The sequence below is a fragment of the Hyaena hyaena genome, unplaced genomic scaffold (genome assembly GCF_003009895.1).
Source record: "Hyaena hyaena isolate Hyena2069 unplaced genomic scaffold, ASM300989v1 scaffold_302, whole genome shotgun sequence".
Classification (NCBI taxonomy): Eukaryota; Metazoa; Chordata; class Mammalia; order Carnivora; family Hyaenidae; genus Hyaena; species Hyaena hyaena.
Genome location: NW_024080936.1, coordinates 282503 through 294760, shown reverse-complemented (window position 1 = coordinate 294760; position 12258 = coordinate 282503). Strand labels below are relative to the sequence as shown.

At 64.0% G+C, this 12258-nt stretch overlaps 2 protein-coding genes across 2 annotated transcripts in view; one reads left to right on the top strand and one right to left on the bottom strand.

The window, feature by feature from the left end:
* The window catches only part of PRSS57 (serine protease 57), a 4267-nt gene extending 1686 nt beyond the window's left edge, over positions 1–2581 (top strand). The window contains exons 4-5 of the mRNA XM_039248110.1: positions 970–1233; positions 2301–2581. Coding sequence (XP_039104041.1) covers positions 970–1233; positions 2301–2510 — 474 coding nt within the window. The 3' untranslated portion in view covers positions 2511–2581. The remainder of the gene's footprint in view (positions 1–969; positions 1234–2300) is intronic.
* Positions 2582–3449: 868 nt separating this feature from the next.
* Positions 3450–9384, bottom strand: FSTL3 (follistatin like 3). The gene is made up of 5 exons (XM_039248207.1): positions 9189–9384; positions 7651–7836; positions 5261–5476; positions 4767–4994; positions 3450–4666 (listed from the first exon to the last, which is right to left on the bottom strand). Exons 1-5 carry the CDS (start codon positions 9289–9291, stop codon positions 4614–4616), a joined length of 786 nt encoding a protein of 261 aa, XP_039104138.1. The 5' UTR covers positions 9292–9384; the 3' UTR covers positions 3450–4613.
* Positions 9385–12258: the final 2874 nt, after the last annotated feature.

Sequence of the window (12258 nt, the reverse complement as noted above, 5' to 3'; positions counted from 1 at the left end):
GGGGGCCGGGCCCCCCCCCCCAGCCCAGGCTCTAGGGCCCCACATTCAATTCCAGGCACTCCCTCCGCCAGGGCCTCCGTTTTAAAGGGAAAACTCCTCAGGCCTGCCCTCCAAATGTGGTGAAAGTCAAAACAGAGATGCTCAACGTAACAGAAATAGGTTCCTGGGAACAAAAGGGTTTGGGGGGTGGTGTTTTCGTAGCAAGATGAAAAGGGGGCAGCGAGTGTCGGCGGCCAAAGCTTGCATGTGGATTTTGCTCATCTGGGAAACCCCAAAACCTGGAACCCACGGTTCTGGTCACCCATCCCATTATGCAGCTGCGGAAACTGAGGCTGGGGTGTGGTCGGGAGTATGGCCGCGGTTAGGGCGCACCCAAACCAGGGGCCCGAGTCATTCATCCCGTAAACGTTGACTGTGCGTCCGCCAGCTGCGTGCTGGGCACTGGAGTCAAAGCCATGAACAAACAGCCCCAGGGCTGGTCCACTGGCTGGCATCTGGGTAAACCGGCCGTGGCAGGGGCACGTGGGGCCCCAGAGGAGGCTCCTGTCCTATCCTGGGAGTCCAGGAAGGCTCCCTGGAGGAGGTGACATCTAAGCTGAGACCTGAAGGCTGGATAGGAAGGGCGTTCCAGCTGGGGAGGGCAGGGACAGGGAAAGACAAGAAATTCGTTCTGGCTGGAGGGACGGCTGAACGGAGAGCCAAGAGGTGTTGTCCCAGAACAACGGGGGCCACAGCAAGGCTTACAAGCAGGGGAGATGCTGGCTAGAAGGACGCAGCTGGCAGCCGGGTCGGCCAGCGTCCGGGTCTGAGGTGGGGAGGCCTGCTGGGCACGTTCTCCTCACAGCCTGTGACAGCCCTGCTGATTTCTCCCCACGAGGCCACGCAGAGACAAGGTCACGACGGGAGAACTGCGGCAGGAAGAGGGACGGGCGGTTGGGGGTAAACCCCAAATCAGCGGTCTCTTTGCAGCTCAACAGCTCGGCCGCCCTGGGCCCTGCGGTGGGGCTGCTGAGGCTGCCACGGAGGGACGCCGCGCCCCCCCGGGCTGGCGCACGCTGCCAGGTGGCGGGCTGGGGCTCTGTGTCCGACTTCGAGGACCTGCCGCCGGGGCTGATGGAGGCTGACGTCCGCGTGCTGGGCCTGGACATCTGCAACAGCTCCTGGAAGGGCCAGCTGAGCCCGGCCATGCTCTGCACCCACAGCGGGGACCGCCGGAGGCGTGGCTTCTGCTCGGTAAGACACGGTCCCCAGCCTACCTTCCTGCAATATGGGCAAACCGAGGCCCGCAGAGAGGGTTAGATAGGCAGGGGCTTGAGAACTACGTCCTTAAGCTCACCTTTGACCAGATGAGGCCTCAATAATACCTGAGAGAAGAAAGACTTTTCCAAGGTCACAGAGCCGTCGCGGACAGCTGTGTGGACCGCACATCGCACTAAGGGCTACATATTTGTGTATTTATAAGCCGTGTTCAGCAGGGAGCAGTGACATTCCCATCAAGGAGTTCCCGCTCCCGAAGCCCTGTGTGGACTCGCGGCAGCCCTGGCCCTGGGGCTGAGGGAGAAACGCAACCTGAAGGATTTTTGGTTCCTGGCAAGAGGGTGTAGTGATGCAAAACATTCTGGAGTCACGCTGCCTGCCTCCAGATCCAGACTGTGACTCTTCCCAGGTGTGTGACCTTGGAAAAGTCCCCGCACTCTTCTGGGCCTGTCATGATCTGTAAAACTGCCACACTAATAGCACGTACTTCCCAGGGTCAGAGTGATTCCAGATTACAGTCACTGGTAGAATTGGGAAAGGGGCCGGAGGGGAGAGAGCAGGCATTTCGGAGTGAGTATTCAGGGAGCCTTCTCTGCGGAGAGCACCTTGGAGCCGAGACTTGAAGGAGCCTGGAGGAGACCTGAGGGAAGGCGTGCCAGGCACAGACACCCGTCACAGGGCCGCGTGGACAGCCACGCAAGTCGCGTGCTGCGCAAAGTACTGCGGCCTTGCGTATTTACACCAGCAGAGTCCAGCGGGGGCCGGAACAGGTCTCAAGGACACGGAAAAGGCCAGAGGCTGGAGCAAGCTTGGTTTGCTGCAGGAACAGCCCAGAAGGCTGGTGGGGTGGGCACCCAGAGAAAGGAGGGCAGACAGGTGGGCGGTGGGGGAGGGGGGCTCTAGGTGCTCAAGTCCCTTGAAGGCTGGAAGTTTAATTTTTGCTGGGAGAGGGCTAGGAAGCCTTGGAAGGGTTTCGAGGCAGGGAGGCCAGAGAAAGAGGCCCAGAGATGGACCCCTGACCTTGCCTTTCCCTCCACCCCCAGGCAGACTCCGGGGGGCCTCTGGTGTGCAGGAACCGGGCACATGGCCTGGTCTCCTTCTCTGGACTCTGGTGCGGCGACCCCAAGACCCCCGATGTGTACACGCAGGTGTCTGCCTTCGTAAGCTGGATATGGGATGTGGTTCGAAGGCCCAAATGGCCCGCAGCCCAGTCCCCTGCCCAGAGCCACTGGGCTCCTGAAGGAAGCGCCTGAACCACAACAGAGCTGGGCGCACAGGGAGGTGGTGACGACTCAGACAGCTCCCGCCTGGAAGGTCCATGCTGGGGGAGGGCACCTGGGGCCCCCAAACCCCAGGAAGCCTGGTGTGTGCGGGGTGGAGGGGGGGCAGGGTCGGCACCAGTTCCAAACGCAAAGGGGCAAAATGACCAAATAAAATGTTAACTGAACCGCCAGACGGTTCTGAACAGCAGTTCACCTCCAGGGTCTCTTCTGGCAGCGAGGCCGGGGCTCTGCCGCTGCCGCTGCCTCCCTCCCTGAGCCACCCCGAGCCTCCCGCTCATATGCCTCAGCTGGTCCCCCGGCTTCAGGCCCCAGGCCCCTCCCCCCCAACAGCCTACACTGAGGACAGCCCCTTGGCCTTTGCCCAAGCTGCGTCTTTCTCTCAAGACTCCAGCTAACCACACCCACGCGGAGGTGGGGACCCGAGGCCGGGGGTGGGGGCGCTCCCGGTCCTCAGTGTGGACTCTCAGGCCGGCCGGGCTCCACATGAAGTCTGTCCTTGCCTCTGAAACGTGCTTAGAATCCAGTGCCCAGCACGGGGGGTGTTCGGGCAAGTCCCAGCTGGCATCACCCTTGCCGTATTATTATTAATGGTATTATCGAGATGATCATACCCCCAGCCCTTCCAGGCCGGGTCTGTTTCTGGAGCCTAAACCAGCTGGCTTCTCCCGAGTGCCCGAAGTCCCCTCTTCCTGCCCTGTGAAGGCTTCCTTCCCCACTGCTGACCTCGCCCCGCTCCTCACCTACCTCAGCCCCCTCAGTGGCTGCTGCCCACTGCCCAGAGATGGACACTGAGGCCCAGAGACAGAGCCCCCCGCTCACCACCCTCACAGCACACTAGGCTCCCAGCTACCAAAGGGGGGCTACACAGAGGCTCAGAGAGAGGTAGACCGAGACTTGGACCCTCCAAAGTAGCTTTTTACAGTCTTTATTTCTTTGGTGAGGCAGGACCCCAGGGTGGGGAGGTGGCCTTGTTGGGGGGCTCGGGTGAACCCCGCTACTCAAAGGCACTTTTCTGGGCATCACAGGTAAGGCACTTCCGAGGGGCCAGGAGAGGATGAATACAACCGCCCCCCGCACGGCTCACTAAGCTCGGGGAGGTGGGCTCCTGCCTGTTGGGCCCCCCGTGTCAGGTCCGAGCCTTGGCCACATGCAGACGTGAGGAGGTGACACTCAGCAACAGTCCAGAGAGAAGGCAGCAACTCGGCCCAGGCCAGCGTGTGGCAAGCACCCAGACCCCGGGGCCAGCTGGTGGGTGAGGCAGGTCTGCCTGGAGACTGAGCTTAGAGGCTCGGCCAAGGCAAGTCTCATGGGACGAGGGGTCCTGGACTGGGCCTTACCTGCGGGGGGGGGGGGGGGGGGGGGGGGGGGGGGGGGGGGGGTGGGCACTGAGACACATGGCTCTAGGAGGCAGGTGTGCAGTGGGCCTCGGCACAGACACCCCACGGTGGGTGAACGGGGGCTCTTAATGGGTCCCACTGGGTCCTGCCCAAAGTGCACTGGGCAACACTAGGCACGGTGTTCTGTTCTAGCCTCTCTGGCCAGAGGCCTCCCCTCCTCCACCCCTCAGGCGCCACCACGGGACGTCCTGGGGACATAAATGGAGGCACAGGTGGAAGGCAAGGCCTGGAGTCCTCGAGCGGGTTGTGGACAGCGGCTGCTTCCTTGACCTATCTGGGGCCTGGGCAGGTTCTGCGACTCATGTGTACAAAACCAGGCTGGGGACCCTTCGTTACTCCCAATCGGCTGTCTAGCAGGCCGGGGTGCCTCTTCATTAACCGCTGGCGGGCAATGCCCAGGCCTCTCCGTGGTGACGAAAATAAAGCTACCCCCTGGAGAAGCATGGGGTCCTCAGGGGCAGCTCGCGCCTGGAGCGGGAGCCCCACCTACCAGCCCCACGCCCAGGCCCCCTCCCCCCAAGCCTTCCAAGGTACTGGGGGGGGGGCTCCAGGGCCCCTCCCAGGTGGTCCCGGCCCAGGCTCTGGAGAGTGTCCACGGGACATAAATTAGACTCGGCAGTGGCAATAAATAAAACGGGGAGTCCTTGAACGCCAGGCCCAAGCCGGCCCCACGGGCTCACACGAAGTTCTCCTCCTCCGCCTCCGCCGCCGCCGCCGGCTCAGGGGTGCCTGAAGCGCGGGAGGGGCGAAAAGAACCGTGGGGACGCGGCCGGGGGCGGAGGCCGGCCCCGCCGCCGCCGCCGCCGCCGCCGCCCGCTCCGCGCCGCACCTGCGCAGCTGCCCGGGTGGCGCACGCCGATCGAGCGGCCCCGGAAGCAGGTGGCCTGGCGCAGGTGGCACGAAGACAGGTAGGTGACGTTGTCGTTGCCGCACAGCTCCTGGCCGGGGCCGGAGGGCGCGGGGCAGGGCGCCGCGCGACACACCACGCAGTGGGCGCTGCCGGTCTGGTCCACCACGCACGACTGCGGCCGCGGGCACGTCACGTGCGCGCACGACTCTGCGAGCGGGGCGCCGGGGCGCGTCAGGGGGGCGGGCCGCGCCGGGAGCCCCCCCCCCGCCCCCCCGTCCCCCAGCCAGGCCCCGCCCCGCCGGCCGCACCCGCGAACCCCTCCCGGAGTCACGCACCGCAGTCCCTCACCCCGTGAGAGCCTCCCGTCCCGGGGCCCCGCCCCGCGCTTCCTCCTTCCGACCGACCCGGCGGAAGACCCGGGGCGGCGGCGCTCCCCCGTCGCCGGGCCCCGCCCCCGCCCCGCCCGCACGTACTGCGGCAGCGGCCGGGGTACATGACGCGCAGGTCCGGGTGGCCGCGGCAGCGCGCGGCGCGCAGCTCGCACTCGTCGCGGTAGGTGGCGCCGTCGGAGCCGCAGACCTGCAGGCGCGCCGGGAGCCCCGCGCAGTCGGGCGCGCACTCGCAGCGCGGGCGGCCCCCCTGCATGCGGCACGTCTTGCCGGGGCCGCACTCCACGCCCTCGCACGAATCTGCGGACACAGGGCACGCGCGCGTGGGGGGGGCGGGGAGCGCGTGGCCGGGGCCGGGCGTCCTCGGAGCCCGAGGCGCTCCCGCCCCCTGCTCTGACGCCAGAGGCCGGGCGGGGGTCGGGGAACCCCGGGGAGGGCGCCTGGGTCCAAGTATGGGTGCGGGATCCGTCGGGGCCGAGACCAGCCGGGGGCCCGGTGGGCTGGAGTCGAGGCTGCGCCTGGGCTTGGGGCTCGGTCTGGAGGCGGGGCTCAGAGCGGGCGGGAGTGGGGAGTCCTGCCCGGATTCTGGGGGTGCGGGAACGAGCTGCCAGTGCCGCTCCGCGGCGGGGCCGTCCGCTCGGGCTGGCGTCCGTTCCCGGATTTATGCGCGGTCGTGGGAAGGCCGGCCCGGGCCCGGGGCCGACTGCGTCAGCAGAGCGGGGCCCCACCCCGTCCCGGCGCGGGTCAGGGGAGGACCGGCGGCGTCTGTGTCCCCCGCTCCCCCCCCCCCCCCCCCTGTCGGGACCAACCCGGAGGAGGCATCCGCATCCGGGAGGGCAGGGCGTTGGCAACCGGCCTGAGGCTCATTTCCTGGGGAGTGGGCTTCCCACCTCCCGAGCCCTGTGAACCGGGGGGTTCCCCCTCCCCGCCAGCCCTATTTCTCTGGCAGGGAAACAGGCCCGGCCAGGGCAGGTCTCTCCCTGGGGTCTCCGCCCCCACCCAGCCCAGGACCTTCGGAAACCCACACCCATTAATGCGCTGCTCCTCTTACGGGGCACTCCCGGGCTCCCTGCAGTCTCCCAACCACCCCTAGGAGGTGATGCCATTTTGCTAGCGGTTTACAAAAGGGGGCTCCTGAGGCCCTGTCACAGCTGTGCGTGGAGGAGGGCCAGGGGCCCCTCGGCATGAGAACTCCAGGCCAGACCCCCGATGAGACGCCCCACCTCTGTTACTTGTGGGCCTGGAGGCTAGGCTTGAGCTCTTGAGAGAGCGGCCTCAGTTTCCCTGTGTGTAAGTGAAGCTGACGGGGGCACCCACCCTAGGGAGGAGCATGAGCATAACACGAGCTGGTGCGCTGGTGCCCCCACCCAGGCAGAGGCAGGGCATGTGGGCAGCACCTGGACGCCTCCCACGCCGCCTGCCCGCACACATCTGGAAGCACTCCCCCTGGGTGGCTTCACAAGCAGAACGGAAGTGGGAGAACTGTGTTCCCTTCCCCAAGGCCAGATGAGATGGGGGGGGGGGGGGTCTGGACCTTCTCACGCCCAGGCCAGGCACTTCCTGAAGTCTGTCCTCCTCCCAGAACCCAGAGTGGGTTCTGGAGGGAGTCAGGGCACATGGCAGTGAGTCCAAGACCACCCAGCCAGGCTGATCAGGGATTAATCACATCCCGGTGGCCAGCTGGGCTCCGGGCTTGGCCCTCCGCTCCGGCCTCCTCCCTGCTCCCCTGCCCTGACCCCACCCACTAGGGCCTGATCCCATACATTCTCTGTCTGGCAAACTCCTTCCTAAACACACTCCGACACCCTACTACTAATGCCCACTTCCTTTAAGCCATGCCTCACACCACCTCTGGGCCCTGACAGTTTCAGCCCTGGCCAGAGAGCCCTGGGACAATCCCCAGCCCCTTCTCCGGGACGGACAATACGTCTTGGCTTATTCACTCAATCATTCTGCCTTCAGAGAGCTCCTAGTCTGATGAAAGAGGCAGCATTTCTCAGAACATGATCCAGAAGGCACAGACTTATTAAACACGCATCTGTGGTCTCACCACAGATCACTGGAATCTGGGGTTATGGGCAGATTACGTGTTTGGGAACACCAGCTGTGGAGTCACAAACCCAAAGGGCCAGTTAGGAAAATCCGTCTTCCCGGGACTTGGGCGTGAGTCGAGTGTACCAGGAGGACTGCAGGTGGGAAAGGCCATCCAGGCAGAGGGCTCAGCATGAGCAAGGGCCGAGAGGCTAGGGACCAAGCTGGGGAGCCCTCCGAGCCGCGTCCTGAATCCTCAGCGCAGGGAGGCTGAGGCCTGGAACCTCGGGTCCACTCCTCTCTCTGAGCCCTGGGTCCCTCCACAAACACCCTTCCCGGTGGCCTCACCCTCCTCCTGCGTACCCCCAGGGTGGGGAGCTCATTCTCGGCTGCCCCACCTGCTACACGGTGACCCTGACGTGTGGCCGATGCCCCGGGCTCACCTTTGCAGGGGAGGCAGTGGACAAGGCCCAAGAAGCCCAGAAGGCTGATCTTGTTCCCCGGGTGAGTGAAGTTGGACCAGGCCGTGTCGATGTTGCTGGTGGCACAGCACTCGGCTTGGCTCACGTCAGTCTTCAGCACCAGACTGCAGGTGGCCTCTCGGCCCTGCTGGAGCCAGCAGACCCCACCTGTGGACAAGGGGCACAGGTACCGCTGGACCAGAGGTGCCCTCCTATGTCACTGCCAACACCCAGGCCTTGACCTTCTGCCCAGCTCCCTGCCCGCGGGGGATGCATACAGTTGTGGCTCAGTAATTACAGAGGGGATGATTTGCTCCCAACTTGGGAAGCAGGGGCAGAGACCTGCACAGGTGCTCACATCCAGCTCTGGTCTGGATCCTTCTGGCATTCTTCTTCCTCTCTGAGCTCCACCCCACACACAGCCCTCACTCTTAGTGGGAAGCTCTCCCCACCCCACCCCCGACCCCGCTTCAGGCCCCCAGGCCCAGGCCTGGCGTCCTGCCTGACCAGTCAAACACTCAGAGCTGGACACGTCAGGCTCAGTGGGCCCTGGAGCCCCTCTCCGCCTCTGCCCTCTGTCTAGACAGGGCCCGAGGGCACGCAGAGCCCCCCTTGCCTGGCAGCCCCCCCCCTTGCCGGCCCGCCTCTTACTCACTCCAACTTGGGAACATTCCCCTTGCATGAGCTCACCATCTCCCTGGGGACACGGCCTTCGGGGAGGGGGCTCGGCTCTCCCCTTCATGCGGGGCTGGGGTGGGGCTGCCGGGTGGGGTAGGAAGGCACACAGCCCTCAGTCCCTTCACCCTTAAATGGGGGCAGGAATGGCCACAGCCCCCATCCCAGGGAGCTCACTGGTTCCTGGGCACCGTGCACAGCGCCTTTCAGGCAACAGCTCTGGGAACTCAGCACTCTTGGCACCCATCTTCTAAAAGGAGAAACTGAGTATAGGAGTGGGGACGTTCCTTGCCTGGCATCCCCCAACAAGTGACAGGTATGGGGTAAAAATGGCCCATCCGCCTAAGCCAAAGCCAGAGGATCTGACACCTCAGGGGGAGGTCCCGGGGCCTGCCATCCCCCTGCCTCCCTGGGGCTTCGGGACTCAGATGGTCCCAGTATGAATCCTGACTTGGCCACTGGCGGGCTGTATGACCCTGCGCCTCAACTTCCCCATCTGCAAAATGGGCACGAGCGTACACACATTAACGGGCTATCATATGAATTCAAGGAGGGAAAAGGTAGACACTAAGCACTCGATAAATGTCAGCCGTCGTTGTGACTACTGCTCTTGACAATTGTGAAAGAGAGTCACATCTGCTCTGCTGACCTCCTGGTGACCCTCCTTCGGGCCCTTTGGGGCTGGGGGAGGGGAGCCCCAAGCCCTCCCGGAATGAACCGGAGGAGGCCGCTGATCACCAGCTCCCACGGCCACAGAGCCCCCAACATCTCCCCCAAGGCCCGCATTCCGGGCAGGCCCACGTGGGTGGCCCACCCCGCCCGCCCCTTCCGGCCGCCCCACTCACCGGGCGCGGGGTCCCCCGAGCCCACGGAGCCCACGAAGCCCACGGCCCAAGCCAGGGCGCCCCAGGGCAGTGGCCACAGCGGCCCCGGCGTCCCGGGACGCATGGTGGACGGAGAGACGGCGGCGGCCCCCGCGTCGGAGGCGCGGGCGGGCGGCGGGCGGCGGGCGGGCGGGCGGCGGCACCGACTTCCCAGCGCCGCGGCCGGGCGCTCCCTATAAAGGTCCCGCTGGCTGCGGGCGGGGCGGGGCCGGGCCGGGCCGGGGCGGGGCGCGGGGCCGTGTCGCGCACGGTGTGTGCCGGGGCTGGGCCTGGCCGCCCCGAGGGCAGCTGCTGGTGGGGGGCGGGAGTCCGACCTGGGAGCCGGGGAGCCCGTCTGGAAAGGTGGCCCCGTGGCCCCGGGTGTGAGTTCCCGGGCTCGCCGTGCGTTGGGGTGGGGGGGGTCTGCGGCCCGAGGGCTGTGGCCGAGCTAACCGGAGACGCACGCAGAGCGCGGTTCTGCGTTAACCGCGTCGTGGCTCGCTTGTGGTCGCTCGTTCACGTGGCGCCCCCAGCCTCTTCCCCGCCCCTATGCGCCCACAGACTTCCGGAGACCTAAGCCCCCCCCCCCCCCCCCCCCCCCCCCCCGCAACGCGCACTCGCACCCCGGGTCCCCAACCTGGCCGCTGGAGCCAGTGGGCACAGCTGGGCGTGAGCGAGTGCGGCTGAGCGGCAGCAGAGGCGGAGGGGTGCAGGGTGCGACAGGGGGAGACCGGAGCCACCAAAGGTCCCAGCGTCGTGGCCGGCAGCGATCCTACCCCAAGACTTCCCAAGTGTGCCCCGCACCCTTTGGGAGACCGCACCCCTGCCCCCCAGACCTCTGCGAACTGCCCTCCCAGGTCGCATCAAAAAGAACTCACTGGCTTAGGGTTTTCTCCTCTCCTCGGGTTCAGTGCTGTGTCTGCAGCCCTTGACCATCTGGATTCCCAGGCTGTCCACAGTTTGTGACAGTGACAGTGACATCAGACATCAGCGTGGCCCTGGAAAGTACCGAATCCAGTGGGGTGTTAGTGCCGCAGATGCCCTTCCTGCTGGGGAGCCCCCCCTCCAAAATCGTCAGGGCATCCTCCAAAGGCTCAGGGGTCCCGTGCAGCCTCTCTCTGAGTTTGCGAGAAATCATCGGTGACCGTGTCATCGTGGCAGGGCTCATTCAGGGGTGCTGGGCTCCCAAGTGACCGAGGGATGCCCAGTCTTGCCATCACCAAGCTGTGGTTCGTAGGGGCCATGAAAACAAAATATGTACGTAAACAAATTAAATATAACTTCAAAGAGAGTAAATGCTTTCAGGAAGATAAAAACGATTGACAACAATGTTACCCCCCCACCCCCCCATCCTCAGGTATGGATGCCAAAGACCCCTGTGGCCACACGGCAAAAAGCTTCTGTGTGCACAAGATCTGTCAGCAGAGCGTGCCATGCGTAGACCCCGTCCTCCATCTCAGCTGCTCAGCCTGACCCGGGTGCTCCCACCATGGCCAAGGGCCACGTTCCTGCCTAGTGGCACTGAGGGAGGACACCCAGCTTCTTACCGTCCTTGACCTCTGAGTACGTGAGGGGATTCTCCCCTGCTTGGGGATGGCGCAGGGATGGGGCCCTGTGTTCTCACCAGGGGTGTGCAAGAGCTCTGGACATTGTGGCCTTGGCCGAGAGCTGACCCTGCTGGGGCTCAGCCGCCCCAGCCTGGGTTTGTGCAAACCAAAGGGTCATTGTTGGCCTGGCGTGGGTTCGAAACAGACCAGTTGCCAGCAGCCTTCTGCCTCCCATCCTGGCCTGTCTCTCCAACCCAGAGGCCGTGTTCTGCGTGACCTTAAACAAGACACTGGCCCTCTCTGGGGAGCCCCCCTCTTCGGTCTCTCCTTTTCATGCCCCTCCTGTCGCCTCTGAACTGGCCTCAGCCTCATTCCTTGCAGCCTACTTCCTACCTCGGCTGTCTACCATAAGGCTGCTCCCCAGCTCAGACACCCACCATGACTCCCCATCTTCACTCCTCCAGACCCTACAGAAAACAGGCAATGACAATCCAAAGTGATCAGCATTGTGATGGAGGCTGCTGTACCCAATGGAGACTGGGGGGATCCAGGCGGACCTCTCAGAGGAGGAGGTTTAAATCACATTGGACTGAACGATGGTGAGGACGGGGGTGTGGGGACAGAAGTGATGGGATGTTTGTGCTAAAGGTAAGAGAGAGCCCACCTCTGGGGCGCCTGGGGGCTCAGTTGGTGGGGCGTCCGACTTAGGCTCAGGTCATGATCTCACGGTTCGTGGGCTCGAGCCCCACGTTGTGCTCTGTGCTGACAGCTCAGGGCCTGGAGCCTGTTTCAGATTCTGTGTCTCCCTCTCTCTCTGACCCTCCCCAGCTCGTGCTCTGTCTCTCTCTGTCTCAAAAATAAGTAAACCTTAAAATTTTTAAAAAATTTTTTAAATTATAAGCGCATACCCTCATTTTAGTTCTGTGACACCTGTGTCGGACTTCTGACCTCCAGAACTGGAAGAGAAAAATGTGTGTTGTTTGAAGCCACCACGTTTGTGCTGGTTTGTTAGAGCAGCAACAGGCAACTAGTACAAGCAGGCCCTACAGACTGGGTTTGGCGCCACAGTGATAGGGTCCCCGCTGGCTGGGGACAAACAGGGGAGTGATGACAGGGGTGAGACAGGCATCAGTATAGAGGCCCAGGAGCAGGAAGGCTGTGGTGTCTCCAAGGCAGTGACCCCGAAGCCTGGAGCAAGAAGGGGCCTCTGGCAGAAGGAGGATGTGCTGCTTTGACTAGGCCAAGTGTCACTTCTCTGTGCCCCATTTTCTCATCTGCAAAACGGGCACAGATCCCAATACTGCAGATTCCAGGCAGGACACCAGGGACAGTGCCCTGGACAGTAGGGGGCATGACATGTGCGCACAGATTCTTATTAATTAGCAGATAGGTGTTTGTCCAGGGAAGATGGGTGACGAGTCTCCTCTCCCACTCACTGCACTGCTGTGAGGCAGGCACCCATTTTACAGAGCGGGTCATTGAAGCTGGAGGAAGGAAAGTGACTT